A 16348-nucleotide genomic window follows, 5' to 3' on the forward strand; every position below is an offset into this window, starting at 1 on the left:
GACATTGAAGGGCGCATAGATTTGAGATATTATCTAAAAACTAAATTTTATTTTTTTCTTCTCTCTTCAATAATTAAAGTGCCGCATCAACAAAAAAAATATAAATAGAAGACTATAAATATACTTAGACTCGGACTGCCCTAAGAAAATGGCGCTGATTGAAGCCGTCAAAGCTACTTGGGAATCATGTTCGTTAATGCCCTAATTTGGCGTGCACCTTGCAGAAAGGCCCCCGCTGTTATTTTCTTCTGACACTATGCCCCCCGTTGTTAATCTTTTTCTCCCCCGTCGGGAAGATCGACGAGAACCCAACGGCGGCCGCCGCCGAGATCGAGTAGGGCGGCGCTCGGGGAGGATATGTCCCGGTGGAGGTCGCGACACCCACTAGGGCTGCTTGGGATACCCACGCAGCCGCCGCCCGCCGGGGAGGTCGCGATCGCGACTGGCGCGGGCTGGCTATTGACAATGGCAATCGCCCCCGGCCGCCACGGCTCCGATCCGAAGCCTCGAATTCCCTGCGACTGCGACCTTCCAGGATAGTACGACCCAGTGCCGGTAAGTCTCCGCAAAAGCTAACCGCTGGACAAGTTTTTTTTTTTTTGGATTTTTTGTTCGATCATTTGGTTCACATGGCGTCAACAGGGGAATTGAGTAAACTGCGGCCGTGATGACCCGTTTGCGGATTTGGTTCTTCAGTATGGTGATTTCCTGAGCGGCGTCGTTGAGCAGTTTCATGATGCTACCTGCAGACATAGTGGTAGATTGCTAATTGTGATTTAGAACGCCCATAGTCAGTGCAAATATAGTTCAATTTACCCATTTGATTCCGAAGCAAATACTCATACTTTGTGGTTCGTCTAGCAATTTATATTCCCTGAAATCAACAATTTAAAATGCAGCCATCTGAAAATTCTGAGCATCCAGAAGTCCCGGTAGCAAAAATTGCACTTTTCATGGGGGCCTAGCCGAAAAGGAAAGTTCAAGCCACCCCTTTTTAAGGTCGTTCTTTTTTTTTAATCAAGTCTGGCACCTGTACTAAATGTAAGGACGTACAATGACCAGTACAAATACATCCAAATGGTACACAAAGGCCGTTCAATTTACTTGGCTAGATGCCATCGTTTTTTTATATAACTGAGGCCAATTTGAATTTTGGAATGTACACTCTTCCAACGTGGCTGCCACTTCGACTCACTGGTGAATCCCTAAACCCACTTTAGCGGCCTAAAATTCTATTTCTTTTAACTGCACTGACTTGGATGGCCTGCCCTGCACTGTTACTTCTCTGTTGTTAGCTAATGCAGTGCACGAGTTGCATTCATCTGTACCCGCCTTTTCAGCTGCTGATGGCACATCATACACACATCGACCAGGGACAGTCACATTACCTTGCACTGCACTCATCACCACCATAATTGTACAAAGACACGCCGATGCCGACGTCCTGTCTCTCCACGACAGTACACTAACAACAACAGCCTAAGATCTTCTCATCTTCACCTCTGCATTTCATCGCATGGCTTCATTCTTCAGACATTCAGTTCAGCAGATAAACCTATGGCACCTATTGTCTGGGGCAAAAATGGGGTGGTTTACTGCAGGGAACGCGTAGACCTCAGCTAGGCGATGGCATCCGGCAGACGTGCGGCCAATCACCGGCGCGCCAGGCGCCGAATTGGATCTCCCGGGTGTCCGGTCAGGGATCAGCTCCCCCGTCGCTGTTGGCGTGGGCTGTGAGGCGGGGGAAGGGAATAACACCAGTGCACCAACCGTTGGGATTAGAAACTAACCCAGACCAACGTGCTCGTCGCATCCCCTTCTTTTTCCCAGCGGCTTCTGAAGGGCTCAGTCAGCTGGTCACCGTGTTGCTTGGGTTAAGGGGATTGATTCTGCCATGAGTTGATGATAGCTGGTCAAGTCACCACAGACAGCAATGATCTTCAGGGGAAAACGACCGTGTTGTTGTTGTTGTTGTTGCTGTTGCTGCTGCTGCATAGACTATTGCAGATTCAGAACAGGGGCAAAACAAAAAATGCTCCATTTTCATTTTCTACTCCATGTCTCGATGAAACCAACAATTAGGGTTGCAGTGCTGTTGCATCTGAAGGAGAAGGTTTATCACAGTCTTGACTGCAAGTTTGGACCAAGCAATATACAAAAATGCTCCACCCTCTACTCACAAAAAAACATATGCTGCTGTAGACCTGTTACGTTACCTCTGAAGATGGTCCAGCATGAGTCTTGAGTGGACCAGCAATGCAAATGAGCATCCTAAGCCAGGAAGGGCTTCCAGATTGCGGCTGCCCAAGTTGGGTCGCCACTGGCTTAGAGTTTGCGGCTCACCATGCACCAAACTGGAGAAGTACTACTAGGACCATTACATGCCAATTAGTACCTCTATTATTTGCTCACACTTCCTTTCAACTCGAGACAGTTTCTGAGGTTTCTTCACATGAGTGAACAGTAATAGTGAACCCCCCCCCCCCCCCCCCCCCCCCGGCAGTCTGCACTCTACAAAGCAGGCCATGCTCTGCTCTGCCCAAGTGGGTCATTAAGGAGAAGTCAAGGTGAAGCTGCCTCCTGTCCCCACTTTTTTACTGTCAAAAGTCACCACTAACACCGCAATTACGCAGCAAGCGAAAGTCAATAAGTCAGTGGTCAGTGGCCGAGGGAGGAGGTGCGAGTAAAGAAAGCAACGGGGGAGCAATTGGGCAAGGGACTTGATCTGGACCTATATCTAACTCCAACCCTGCACCTTTCCACCTTCCCTCCCACCCCCCTCTCACCCCATTTTCAAAAGCTGGAGAGGAAGGAGATCCATTGCTTCCGATGGCTGCCTCCCGTCCCTGACCTCCGACCTCTGCCATATCCCCCCACCTGACAGCAACTCCTGATCGGATTCAAGCTAGGCCATCGCCCTCCTCCGAAGCTCAGGTACTTAGTTTCTGCTCCCTGCTCCCTGCTCCTCTGCTCTCTGGTCCTGGGCTTTGCCCTCCTTGGCCTGGTTCTGCTCTGGGTTTACAAGGGGTGCCTCTTTCTTTGTGCTCTGATGGATGAACAGAGGGTTCAATGAGCCATGGGCTTGTGTCCCAGGGGTTTGGTCTTCTTGGTCAGGTTAGAAGGAGGAAGCCCCAACCTTTCTTGCAGGGACCTTGCCAGTTCTGGAAGATTTCAGTGGGTTCTTAAGTTCAGTTTTATTACTCATCTTGCTTGATTGAACTTGAGTTACCATTCCTGGTCAATTTGACAAAGTGTCTCTCTGAATACGGTTTTCTAGAGACTGACACCCAAAAAAAGTTCATTTCTCATGCTTGTGAGTAAAAATTTCTTGTTGATGTTCAGAAGTACTATGGCTGTTTGTTTACTTCAAGAAGTTTTCGGTTTTTTACTCTAAGGCATAGTATTAGAGAGATTCAAAACGAGGCTCTAAACTTGGTTCATCTGTAATAGTATTTTTCGCGCCGTGATCAACGCATGTTGCACCATCACGTGAAGTCATTATTCTTTTGCAGTTTTTTAAATTATGCATCCTAGCTAATCTATTCCCTTTCATTTTCCTTGCGATATAAGAAAGCGGACCTGAACACAAGTTGATCTCTGTGGTGCACCCCAGTTGAAGCCATGGGGTCCGGGGACTGGTTCAGGACGATCATCAGCAAGAAAAAATCAAAACGGGCGAAATCAAAGCACGCAAAGGTACCCCATCATCACCATTTTTTCTTTCTTTTCCATCCTCGAGATCGAGAGGAAAAAAGGATAGCCTTTCTACCCCAATTTCGAAGTCCCTCATGGATGTCCTGTACACCAGCTTGCCTTGCATGCCTTCCAAGCAACCTGAAAAGTAGGGATGCTATTCATTCTGTTTCATCATTAAGAATGGTCGGGACAAGTGAACATCCAATCATCTGAGCCAACTTGGTGTGCTGTTGCTGTGCTTGTGCTAATCATAATTATAAAGTTGGCTGTAAGGAAAGTTTGGTTTGTTGGTAGCAATAATAGAAGGTTACTGATGTTGACTTATAGAAAAGTGTATCTGCGGGTGGCTGGGTGAGTTCGAGTTAGGTGCTACCTTCAGGATAAGAACTTTCTGCGTATCTGGAATGTCCTTGGCTACTGTTAACTGGGCCCATCTACTGATATGCGAAATATCAAAGGTTTTTTTTTTCTTGAGTAGTTGAATTGTTTACTAGGCAGTGCCACGGTTGCTTGTTTTCGTCAGTGCTGCTTTAGGATGTGCTCTGCATGGAGCCCTCCAAGAACCTGCATTTATCATTGAGTAGTCATTTCTCACGTTTTTGTTTGATTCAGATGCTAAAATTCAGTAAGCCGGGTTATGTTTCAAGTATCATTTTTGAACTTGGATTTGTCAGGAATAATTTGACTATTGATCGTTTTGTCTTGACATTTTGAATTGATCTGCCAAGGCATTTTCTTCCTAAATAAATATTTAAAGATAATAAAAACTTGATTTGTTGGTAGCAACAATAGGAGGTTACATGATCCTGACTTATAGAACTGTGTGAGTTAGAGTTAAGTGCTACCATCAGGATAAGACCTGGAACATCTGTGGCCACTGCTAACTGGGCCATCAACTGAAGCAGTAAATCAGAAATTAGTTGCTTGGGCAATGGCTAATTAAACATGCTAAATATCAATTTAGTATAGTTGAGTCTTTACTAGATATCTCACGGTTGTTTTCTTCTCTATTGCTGTGGTTTGCATGACATCCTATAAGAACCTACATTTATCATCCGGTAGGCATTTCACAACAGTTTTTGTTTGATTCAATTACCAACATTCAATGATATTTGTTATGTTCAACTCTGATTTTTGGAATTGAACTGGCCAGACAAAGTAATTTGACATCAGTGTTTAGAGATCAGTTGGCCTATTGAAAATTTTGCTCTTGACATCGATAGTGTACCTTTTGTTGCTGGGGTTTTGAAGCACCTTAGAATCCTATGCATCTTAGAGAAACTAATTGATGAATATTTCTACAAATGATCATCGCCTTCGTTCTCACCTATTCCCTTTGCCAATGAAGCTCGCTGGTCAAGTACAAAATGGAGGCAACCAGACAAATCAGAAATCTAATGGCCCTTCTTCCAGTAGTGACTACGAAGACAATGCAGCACTAGAGGAATGGGCTACTACACGGATTCAGAACGCATTTCGGAAATACAAGGTGACATGAATTATGGATGACATATTGCACTACTGTGGCCTAGACTACTGAATCGGACATTTTGCAAACGGATTGTTACCCTTTTTTAACGCTGCTCATCACTTACCTGCAGGCAAGGAAAACCCTCCGTTGTCTCAGGGGAGTCAAAAGATTGCGTATTGTTGGTCAGGCAAATCCAGTTAAGAAGCAGACTGCTGCAACACTGAGCTACATACAGTCTTGGAACAAGTTGCAGTCAGAGATAAGAAACCGGCGTGCTTTCATGGTCACTGAAGGGCGCAACAGGAAGAAGAAGCAGGAGAATCAAATGAAACTTGAGGCGAAACTCCATAATTTGCAGGTGAGTTTTAACCCCCAAGAGTTATGTTCCTCATAAATTATTTTTACTCACTCAGCGGTCAAAGAATTCTATCCGAGAAAGTAATAACTTTATAAATGACATTGCATTGTTTTGTTGTTTGTTTTCATCTTTTATTAGGTTGAATGGAATGGAGGTTCGGATACTATGGATGAGATACTTGCTAGGATACAACAAAGGGAAGATGCAGCGGTAAAGCGTGAGCGAGCCATGGCCTACGCGTTCAACCATCAGGTTTATACTAACTGTTAATTATGATGTTGCGACTCATTTATATTACAGAAATCCATTCTATGACCATAACAAAAAAAGAAATCCATTCTACGATTGAAGTCAACTTACAATAGACTAAAACTTCATTCTAAAATCTAGACATGCCTTAACTCTGAACCATACCAATTATAATTTGTTCAAGGGAATATATAGCAGAAATGTACCTCAGCAGTGTCAAAATAACAATGTATAATCCATTGCAGTGGAGAGCAAGGTCTGCCACAAGTCTAGGAAGCTTCAGCTATGAAGTTGGGAAGGGTGGCTGGGGTTGGAGCTGGATGGACCGCTGGATCGCCGCACGGCCATGGGAGCCGCGGTCCCTGGTCCACCCCGAGAACCCGAAGAAAGCACAGGCAAAGAAGGAGAGCAGCAACACGAACCCATCGGCTCTGAAGTTGCATGGCTCCATCAGTCTAAGCAACAACATCAATGACCGGAAAGTCCCTAAGAAGAAGCCAACACCATCACCTACTGATCAGAAAAAGTCGTCACCGTCACCTACAGATCAGAAGAAGCCATCACCATCACCTTCAAGCGATCAGAAGAAAGCAGCACCGAAGGAGCAGAGAGCAAAGGCGGCAGGCACTCCTCCGAAACCGAAGGCTAAGGAAATGAAAGGGAGACAAGAAAAGCAGATGCAGCAGCAGCAAGTGGTTCCTTCAGTCAGCGCATGAAGATAGCGACCGCGGAAATGGTTACTGATCATTGTACGATACATCATGTGAAGTCCTCGTGTTTTCCACAGTTTGTTGTTTGTTTTTCTTTTCCATTTTTGTCTTCTTATTACGGTAATATGGAACAACGAGTGCCAATGTAGAATGTGCTTGGTTTGAGCGATTATGCACATATGACATATCTGATGAGAGTGGTTTTGGTTAGGAGTAGAATATCTGCTATTCATTGTTGTGCTGTTGTAATAAGACCTGCCGGGCTATCTGCTTGAATGGAAGGTCTTGTTGGATCAAAATTGCAAGTTCGTTCTGCCAATAACATTAGGATCAAAATTCAAATAGTAAATCAATCATATTTTTTCTTTTTGAGTGAATGGCACGAGACTGGCAATTACCATCTTCCTCGACTCTGTTCTGCTGGCTGTGGCTGGTGCTGATTTGCTGTGAGAGAAAAATACCGGTGGTTGGTAGGTGGTGCTGATTTGGTGTGATAAAAAAAACTGATGCTGTCAATCAGCAGAACAGAGTAATTATTTTCTTCATCATTCAAGTTAAATTTCATGATTTTTTTTTATTTTTAACCTTTTTTAATAATATTTTAAGTTTAACCCGTATTGATTTTTATTTGCAGGAAATAGCCCGTTTGGTCGCGCCACTTGTCCCGGCGCGACGGATAGCCACTGTCGCGCCAGTGCATGTGGCGCGACAGGGTGGCCACACTGGCGACCCGTGCCAGCGCTGCGCCGGGTCGGCGATGACGTGGCCCTCACTGTCGCGCCACATGCACTGGCGCGACAAGGCTATCGCGCCATGCGGGATGGCGCGACAAGGCCAATGTCCTGGGCCCACGCCGGCCTCTCCTCCCCCATCCTCCCTTTCTTTCCCTCACTCCACCCGACCAGAGGCTCTCCCAGGGCGTCGCCGCCGCCCCCCCAGATCCCCCCAAATCCGGCATTTGAGAGGGGGGGGGGGGAGTGGGGGGAAACGTTCCCCACCCTTCCCCGAAGGTATTGCTCTCATTTTTCCCTCCTTTAACCATGCACATTTGTAGATCTTAGCGATTCTTGGTGATTAGGTTTTGGTTTTTGATTTGAGAAATAATGTCATAGTTGATAGTTTTTTTATGATTAGTGCTTTAGATGATGCGTAGATGGTACTCTGCTCTCGATTTGGACGTGAGGTAGTACGTGCATGTATCGATTAATATGATTTCTATGATTGAGTAGTGTGGATGTTAATATGAGTTTTAGTCATGGATAGTAGGCACCGTGAAGATTTGTTTTTTGTAGTTGCTTTCTTGGTATAATTGATGAAGGTACAAAGATATTCTGTTTTGTTGTAGATGGACGAATTAGTTCGAGTTTTTCACGGTGGTATGGTTAAGGAAAATGGAGAGTTTGAGAATATGGTAGAGGATATCGAATTGTTCAATAGTCCTCCATTGTTAAAGGATTTGGTAGACCGGGTGGTTTCAAAACATTCATGTGGAATTGATGAAATATCTCTGAGGGACAGATTTGATTGTGGTAAAGCTAGAGCACATTATGTTTTGATGACATTGGAATCGGAGATGTATTGGAGAAAGTATAAGGATATAGTAGCTCGTGCAAATGTAGTTTGTTTGGAGGTGGTTGTTGAAATAACCCGTAGAACAAGATTAGAAGAACCAGTTGGGAGAGTAGATGAAATTCCATTTCCTATTGAGAATATGACTCAAGAGTCAACCTTTACAGAAGATGTCCCAAATCCCACTTGGGCTTCGGATTACGATATGGCAGTCGCATCCGATCATTTGGGGCCAGATACCTTTGAGGCACAGGATGACACGGGTGCTGCACATGATGATGATATTTCTTTAGGTTCGGAGGACAGTGAATACGATAGTAGTGAAGAAGACGATGATGATGAAGACACCGGGGAAGAAGAACGGGAGGGTAATGGTGTAGAGGCCCAAGTAGAGCAGGAAAATGATGCCGGCGATGGTGGCAACGCAATTGATGAGGAAAGAGGTGGAGATGAGGAGTCTACGGATGGATCAATGGGTATGGATGATAATAATGATGATCAACGATTTAGTTATACCGCCGAGGAGTTGCGCATGTTGAAGTTAGCCCACATTGAAGTCCCTGCGGTATCAAATGCTAAGGATCTTAGCAGGATTGATAGAGCCATTTGTGACTCAACTATTTTTGGAAGTGAGTGTGTAATTGATAGTGACAGTTCGGAGATTCGCAAAGGCATGAAGTTCAATTCCCATTCAGAATTGCAGTTTTTCTTGGCTAATTATGCAGTGCGTCAGCACCGACAATTTTATGTGGTTCATTCGGACAAGAGGGTACGCTACGATGTGCTCTGCAAGCAGGGATGCCTTTGGGGTGTTTGTGCACGTATTGTTACGGGCACTGGTCAGTGGAAGATCACCAATGTAAGACAACCTCACACATGTGCATCGTCGAAGCCGAAGCAAGTTCATGCACAGTGCACGACACTCTATCTTGCTCATCAGATCCTTGGTATTGTTCGGAAGGACAGTGACACCTCAGTTCCTTCGCTTATGGAGTCTATTTTTGCCTTTAGTTCTTACCGGGTGAAATACTCCAAAGCGTGGAGTTGTAGGATCAAGAACACCGACTAGAGGGGGGTGAATATGCAGTTTAAAAACTAAAGCCAACAACTCTAGAGAAATTTAATTAGTAACAAAGTAAAGCCCTATGACATGCTATTACTTTCTCTAGATGGGTTTGCAACCTAGGGTGACAAGATACAAATCAAGCTCTAGTAAAGTAAATTGCTCAAAGTTAAAGACAAGAATAAAAGTGAGCAAGAGAAGTAACCAAGATTGACACAAGAATTTATCCCGTGGTGTCGATGACTTGCCGGTCACCCCTAATCCACGTTGAGGTGGATTCCAAGAATCAACCGCTCCTCTATCAAGAACCTCTTGATCTTGAGCCGGCTTGAATCAAGGAACCGCTCCACACCTCGATTCCACTAGAGTTGCTCTTCACCACTCCGGTGAGGTGAGCACAAGACCTCTCACAACCGAAATCGGGGCTCCTCAACAATCTCCTTGGAGGTGCTCCACGAAATCCTCTTCTCCAAGCCGTCTAGGGAGCGGCAACTCCCAAGAGTAACAAGTTGATGATGCTTGCTTGAAGTTTCCCTAATGCCACAAAGCTCAAACTCTTGATGCAATGCACTAGGAAGCTCTCACACCCTCAAGAATGCAATCTCTAAGCAAGTGTGTGTGAGAGAGGGATGCCTTAGCTCTAATGTGTCAAGAATGCAGTCCAAATGGCCAAGAGAGACCCTCAATGGCCGGGCATTGGGTATATATAGACATCCCTCCAAAAACTAGCTGTTACACTCTTTTCTGCGAAGTCGCGGACCGTCCGCGTTTCAAAAACCGGACTGTCCGCCGTTATAAACCAGTGAATCAGAGTGCATTTAATGCGTGTCAGAACTAGCCGTTACAGCCCTGGCGGACCGTCCGCGCCCCAGGGGCGGACAGTCCGCGGTTATGAGATCTGACTCACCAGAGACAAACATGCTCTCTGGTACAAATTCGAATTAGCCTGCGGACCGTCCGCACCCTAAGGGCGGACCGTCCGCTGTTCACTTTTCAGCCCAAACCAGAGAAATAACCTCTCTGGTACAAATCTGAGATTAGCCGGCGGACCGTCCGCGCCCCATGGGCGGACTGTCCGTCGTTCAACTTTGAAGCCCACCAGAGAGACACCCTCTCTGGTATATCTTTTGAAATAAAGTGGCGGACCGTCCGCCCACCTGGGCCGGACCGTCCGCGAGCCCACCAGAGCCTTTGCAAGCTCTCTGGAACGGGCGCGGACTGTCCTCCCCTCAGGTGCGGACTGTCCGCCGTTACTCAGCCAGCTCTCAAACTTAGTCTTTTTCAAATCTTTTCAAAACGCCGTTAGCCCTCATGCATGCAACTAGACATTTTGAGCAAAATGGCACTAAAGACCCGCCAAGCATGAGTACACAACCCCTCTTGATAGTACGGCTATCTATCCAACAAATCCGGTCACTTTTCATCCACTAAATGCCTTGTGACCGGTAAAATACAAAAGCCCTATTTTACCTTTGCCTTAATCCCGAGCTTTGCTCATCATCTCCAAAACTCCATACGTTCACAACCAAATCTCTTTCGTCCGTGGATCAACCTATACTCATTATTTCAAATGAAATCGTTAATCCACAAACCGTTGTCATTTATTACCAAAACTCGAATTAGGGGCCTAGATGCTTTCAATCTCCCCCTTTTTGGTAATTGATGACAACACTAAATTTTGGAGTGATAAAAGTGTTCAAGTCAACTTTATACACTAGGCATAAGGTGGACTTGGAATTGAACTTTGGAAGAACTTACTCATTTTCTTGAAAATTTCAGAATATGGTATGAATAAATTCACCAAGTTAGATGAGTAGAGAGAACTCCCCCTTGATATGTGCATATAAATTTGCATGAAAATCAAGTACATATATATATATATATTCGAAACTTTTGACGGAGTTTTCCCTACAATTGGAAATCGAGGCATACAAGATACAAGATATATATATGATATGAATTTTAGCTTGGTTAGCACAACCTCACAACCACAAGATGAACATAAATAGATAAGAGTAACACAAACCAACATAGTTCATCACACATTACAAACCAAATGTTCAAATCCAAACACAAGTCTCAAACCGAGTTCATGCAAGACATAAATCATAGATATGTAATGCAATAGTTCAACACAAATAAACATGAGTGGCAAGCGGAAGCCGAAAGCAAATGATCTCCATGAGAAGTCCATGAGCTCCCCCTAGATCCAAGCACTCCAAAGCTCCTTCTCCCCCTTTGGCATCAATTGCTAAGAAAGTCAATCCATCGGCGGTAGAGGAGGTGGTGGTGGGTAGAACGGCTGGTGCGGGTAGAACTCTAGAAGCGGCACTGGAGCCGGAAATACTGAGTAGAAGTGGTCAGAAAACCCAGTGAAGGCTGTGCTAAAAGTATCAAAGCGCTGCTCTAGCTGCTCCTGCCTCTGCTCAAGCTGCTCAAACTGCTCAGAAGAGGGCAAATCCTCAAAGCGTGAGTCAAGAGCTGCTATGTCTGAGTGTAAGCTCTCCTGAACCCCCTGCATCCGAGCCATCATGGGTTGGAACATCTGCTGCTGCATGTTCTGGAAGTTGAGGTTTATCTGATTCTGCATCTGACTAGCCAACCCCGCAATCTGAGAGGACATGCTCTCCTGCATGGATGCAAAATAAGGGTCAAAGTAGCCAGCTGGATGATCCCACTGCTGCTGTACTGGAGGATGCGGTGGTGGCATGGCATGCTGAGCTGCAGCTGCTCCCATGTGAACATCATCATCACTATCATCAGCACCATCTTGCCCCTGTGCTTCAGCATCCATATCATCTCCAGGGAAAGGAGTCAGAGGCCTCAAAAGAAAAGCATTGACATTCTTGAATGGCCTGAAAGGTGCGTGCTTGCTTTCACATATCCCTCTGAAGCTAGACTTAACCTTGATGATGGATATAATATATGGAGCAAAATATAAGTTCATCTCCATGTTAAGCCTCAAATCTGCAAGCTGATCCATGATAAGAGCAATGACATTTATTCTATTTCCGTTCATGACATGAGATATCACATTCCAATAGTGCCCTCTAATCTTGTCCTTGTTGCCACTCTTAGGCATGAATGTGACTCTGACAATCTTATTGATCACTACAGGATGATGCCTCAGACCCTGAGCGCCCCCAAAGGTTCTAGCAATTCCAAGATGTGCAGGCTCATAGAACATGGGGTAGTCATTCTCATCTAGAGAGTTTTCTTACACAACATTCATACTTTGCTCACTATTGATGAAATTATAATCCAACTGATTAGCCTCAGCAAATTGTGCAATGTAGCATAATAGGTTCTCTTGCCAGTTGTCCACCGAAATGTTTCCTCAACTATGTTGATCACAGTTTCATTCCAATCACACTTATGCTGCAGAAAATTTGCTAACCCCATTTGCTGAAATCTATCTACTAGATCAGACATGACTTGTTGTTGTCTCATATAGCCTAGGTCAATGGTCTGATGTTTGAATACATTCTTCTTAACTAGATGAACAAAGTAAGCATCTTTTTGTACCTCAGTCTTGAAGAAGAGGATGTTAGTGTCACGAGGCAAGCTGAACTGATCCACTGCTCTTGCATTTGCATAGCTCTCTGCAGTCCACTGTCGGCTAGGTAGATCTAGCCCCATCAAATCTGTAACATCATCCTCAATCCCCTCAGTCTCTTCCTCTGAAGAATCATCGCCTGCATCTCCCACTGAAGATGCTGCAGCCATCTCACTGAAATTTGGAGCATAGTCCACATCATCGGAGTCATCACTGTCTCTTTGTCTTTTGGAAGTCATTGCCTTCTTGATTTTAGAAGCAGTGACCTTGATGATCTTCCGGGGTGGCCTGAGATCAAGATTTAACCATAAGAACAATTACTAAAGCAATAGAACCAATCCATAATGATATAAGTTAGTTCAGCATTCATCTGAAAAATCTGACACTTGCGGACCGTCCGCACTTCTGAACGCGGACCGTTCGTGGTTCATGAACTACCACGGCGGACCGTCCGCGTCCATCAGGCGGACTGTCCGCGACCCATCTGTTCTGCGCAAGAACACAAAATCGCCCTTAACTTTGATTCATCCATATTTTGAGTTTCGATTCAAATCCACCAACCAAATTTTTACTATAGCATCTCCTCATCACTAGGAACAAGATCCCCCAAGTATTTTCAAGAATCCATGGTCTAAAAACAGATCGAAGCATCTAACCCTAACTCTTTCCAATAAAGAAGTCCAAGAACAAGAGTTAGGGATTCGTCAAAATACCGGGAGGTCATGATGCACAAACTTGAGAAGAGTCCGGGGATGTTCTCGGACCGTCCGGGAACCACGCCAAAAAGCCTTGACCTTGTCGTCTCCCCCACGTGCTTGAGAGAGAAAGAGATAGAGCTTTTTGATGATGTGTGCGGTTTGGTGGGGGGTTGTGAGAGGGACACCCCTTATAAGTCAAGTCTGGCAGACCCCACTTTTCTGTCCATTCGCGGACTGTCCGCGGAACCCTGGCGGACCGTCCGCCTTTGAATTTTTACACTGCAACCCGACTGACACTGCCTCTGGCAAATTCTGCCCAACACAGGCGGACCGTCCGCGGTCCTTTGGCGGACTGTCCGCAGTGTATTTTTGCGGTTGACAACTTCTCTGTAGAGCCTCTGGTGGACAAGTCTCATGAACGGCGGACTGTCCGCCCCTTACCCGCGGACTGTCCGTAGTACCAAATTTCAGACAGCCCAGAATTTTGCCAACTTTCTCAATTACAACCTCAATTTGGGATCATTGCTCATATAAAAATCCAAAAATCTCAAATCTTGCATGAAAACCTTCAAAAGACTCATATGAGCAAGTTACAACAAGAATTCAAAAATAAATCGAGTAAAATCATGAAAACTCATAAATGGCTCAAAAATACCTCAAAAAATCAGAAAAATGAAACAAAGAGTGCATGAAAGAACCATATGCCACATGTGCTAGTTTTCAAGCCACATTTGAGAAGTCAATGATATTTAACTCATTTCTTAACTTGCAAAACCGAGATTCATCCAAAGGCTTGGTAAATATATCGGCTAATTGATCATCCGTGCCAATACCATCAATCTTGATATCACCCTTGTTCACATGATCTCTAAGAAAATGATGGCTGATATCAATATGCTTGGTTCTTGAATGTTGAACCGGATTAGTAGCAATCTTCACGGCACTTTCATTATCACACAACAAGAGAATTTCATCAAATTTCACACCATAGTCAAGAAGAGTTTGCTTCATCCATAATAATTTTGCACAACAACTTCCGGCCGAGATATATTCCACTTCGGTGGTTGAAAGAGCCACGGAATTTTGCTTCTTTGATGACCAAGATACAAGAGATCTTCCAAGAAATTGACAACCACTGGAGGTGCTTTTCCTATCAACCTTGCACCCCGCATAATCCGAATCCGAGAATTCAACCAAATTAAAATGAGCACCCTTGGGATACCATAAACCAATATTAGGAGAATATTTCAAGTATCTCAAGATCCTTTTGACGGTGGTCAAATGACATTCTCTAGGTGCGGCTTGAAATCGTGCACACATGAAAACACTAAACATGATGTCGGGCCTAGATGCAGTCAAATAAAGCAAACTACTAATCATAGAATGGTAAAACTTTTGGTCAATCGGGTTACCTCCCTCATTTAGGTCGAGATGCCCATTGGTGGCCATAGGAGTCTTGATTGGTTTTGCATCTTCCATACTAAATTTCTTCAAGATATCCTTCACATATTTTGATTGACACACCAAGTTGTCTTTCTTGAGTTGCTTGATTTGAAGTCCAAGAAAGAAATTCAATTCACCAATCATGGACATCTCAAATTCCCTAGACATCATTTCACCAAATTCCTCACAAAAACTTGGGTTAGTTGAACCAAAGATAATATCATCAACATAAATTTGACAAATAAATAAATCCTTACCAATTGCTTTAGTGAACAAAGTAGTGTCAATCTTACCAATTTTGAAGCCCTTAGAGATAAGAAAGTCCCTCAATCTTTCATACCAAGCTCGTGGAGCTTGCTTAAGACCATAAAGAGTTTTATAGAGTTTGTATACATGATTTGGCTTCTTGGGATCTTCAAAACCGGGAGGCTGCTCAACAAAAACAAGTTCACGAATCTTGCCATTCAAGAAAGCACTTTTCACATCTATTTGAAAAAGTTTTATATTGTGAGAGCAAGTATAAGCTAATAAAATTCTAATAGCTTCTAATCTAGCAACGGGAGCGAAAGTTTCACCGAAATCCAAACCTTGGACTTGAGTGAAGCCTTGAGCTACCAATCTTGCCTTGTTTCTCACGACCATTCCATCTTCATTTTGCTTGTTTCTAAAGACCCATTTAGTGCCAATAACATTATAATTCTTGGGCCTCTCAACTAGATCCCAAACTTGATTCCAGGTGAAATTATTTAATTCTTCATGCATAGCATTCACCTAATCTGGATCTCTCAATGCTTCATCTACACGGTTAGGTTCAAGAAAAGATACAAAAGAATAATGTTCACAAAATGAAGCAATGCGAGATCGAGTTTAGATACCTTTACTAATATCACCCATGATTTAATCCACTAGATGATCTTTTGCAAGAACATGATGAATTCTTTGAGGAACAATGGGTTCTTGAGTTGATGAAGAAGGTGCACTAGATGAATCAACTTGATCTTGTACTTGAGAATTATCATTACTTGAATCTTGTACAATTTGTTGTGCTTGATCATTTGAGATAGAAGTTGAAGGATTAACTCTAATAGGGATAGAAGGACCATCTTCATCTTCATCTTCTTCTCTTGGTCTAACATCACCAATTGACATGTTTTTCATTGTATTTCTCAAACCATCACTTCTCACATCATCAAGATTTTCTTGTTCATTGTGAGACCCATTGGTTTCATCAAACTCAACATCATATGCTTCTTCAACAATACCATGTGTTTTGTTGTAGACCTGATAAGCCTTGCTACAAGATGAATATCCAAGAAGAAAACCCTCATCACATTTGTTTTGAAACTTTGATAACCGAGTTCCCTTCTTGAGAATATAGCATTTGCAACCAAACACTCTAAAATATGATATATTTGGCTTCCTTCCAATGAGCAACTCATATGGGGTCTTGTTATGAAATCTATGACAATACAATCTATTTGAGGCATGACAAGCCGTGTTGATTGCTTCGGCCCAAAAGCTATCCGAAACATTGT

At 43.9% G+C, this 16348-nt stretch overlaps 2 protein-coding genes across 11 annotated transcripts in view; both read left to right on the plus strand.

Moving 5' to 3' along the window:
- Window positions 1-2727: 2727 nt before the first annotated feature.
- Window positions 2728-6783, plus strand: LOC120702666 (protein IQ-DOMAIN 1-like). 10 transcript variants are annotated; one of them, XM_039986549.1, is made up of 6 exons: window positions 2728-2934; window positions 3571-3696; window positions 5045-5185; window positions 5298-5525; window positions 5664-5777; window positions 6020-6783. In XM_039986549.1, the coding sequence occupies exons 2-6, from the start codon at window positions 3622-3624 to the stop codon at window positions 6488-6490; spliced, it is 1029 nt and encodes a 342-aa protein (XP_039842483.1). In that variant the 5' UTR covers window positions 2728-2934; window positions 3571-3621; the 3' UTR covers window positions 6491-6783. The 10 variants fall into 10 exon arrangements, with proteins under 10 accessions (XP_039842483.1, XP_039842492.1, XP_039842488.1 ...); XM_039986558.1 differs by having other exon boundaries at window positions 2740-2934; window positions 3614-3696; window positions 6020-6501; XM_039986554.1 differs by having other exon boundaries at window positions 2743-2934; window positions 3575-3696.
- A 1475-nt stretch (window positions 6784-8258) lies between these two features.
- LOC120704966 (protein SEEDLING PLASTID DEVELOPMENT 1-like) overlaps window positions 8259-16348 on the plus strand; it is a 62100-nt gene continuing 54010 nt past the window's right edge. Inside the window, exon 1 of the mRNA XM_039989516.1 lies at window positions 8259-8682. Within this exon, the coding sequence (XP_039845450.1) occupies window positions 8259-8682 (424 nt within the window). The remainder of the gene's footprint in view (window positions 8683-16348) is intronic.

Source organism: Panicum virgatum, chromosome 4K (genome assembly GCF_016808335.1).
Source record: "Panicum virgatum strain AP13 chromosome 4K, P.virgatum_v5, whole genome shotgun sequence".
NCBI classification, from domain to species: domain Eukaryota; kingdom Viridiplantae; phylum Streptophyta; class Magnoliopsida; order Poales; family Poaceae; genus Panicum; species Panicum virgatum.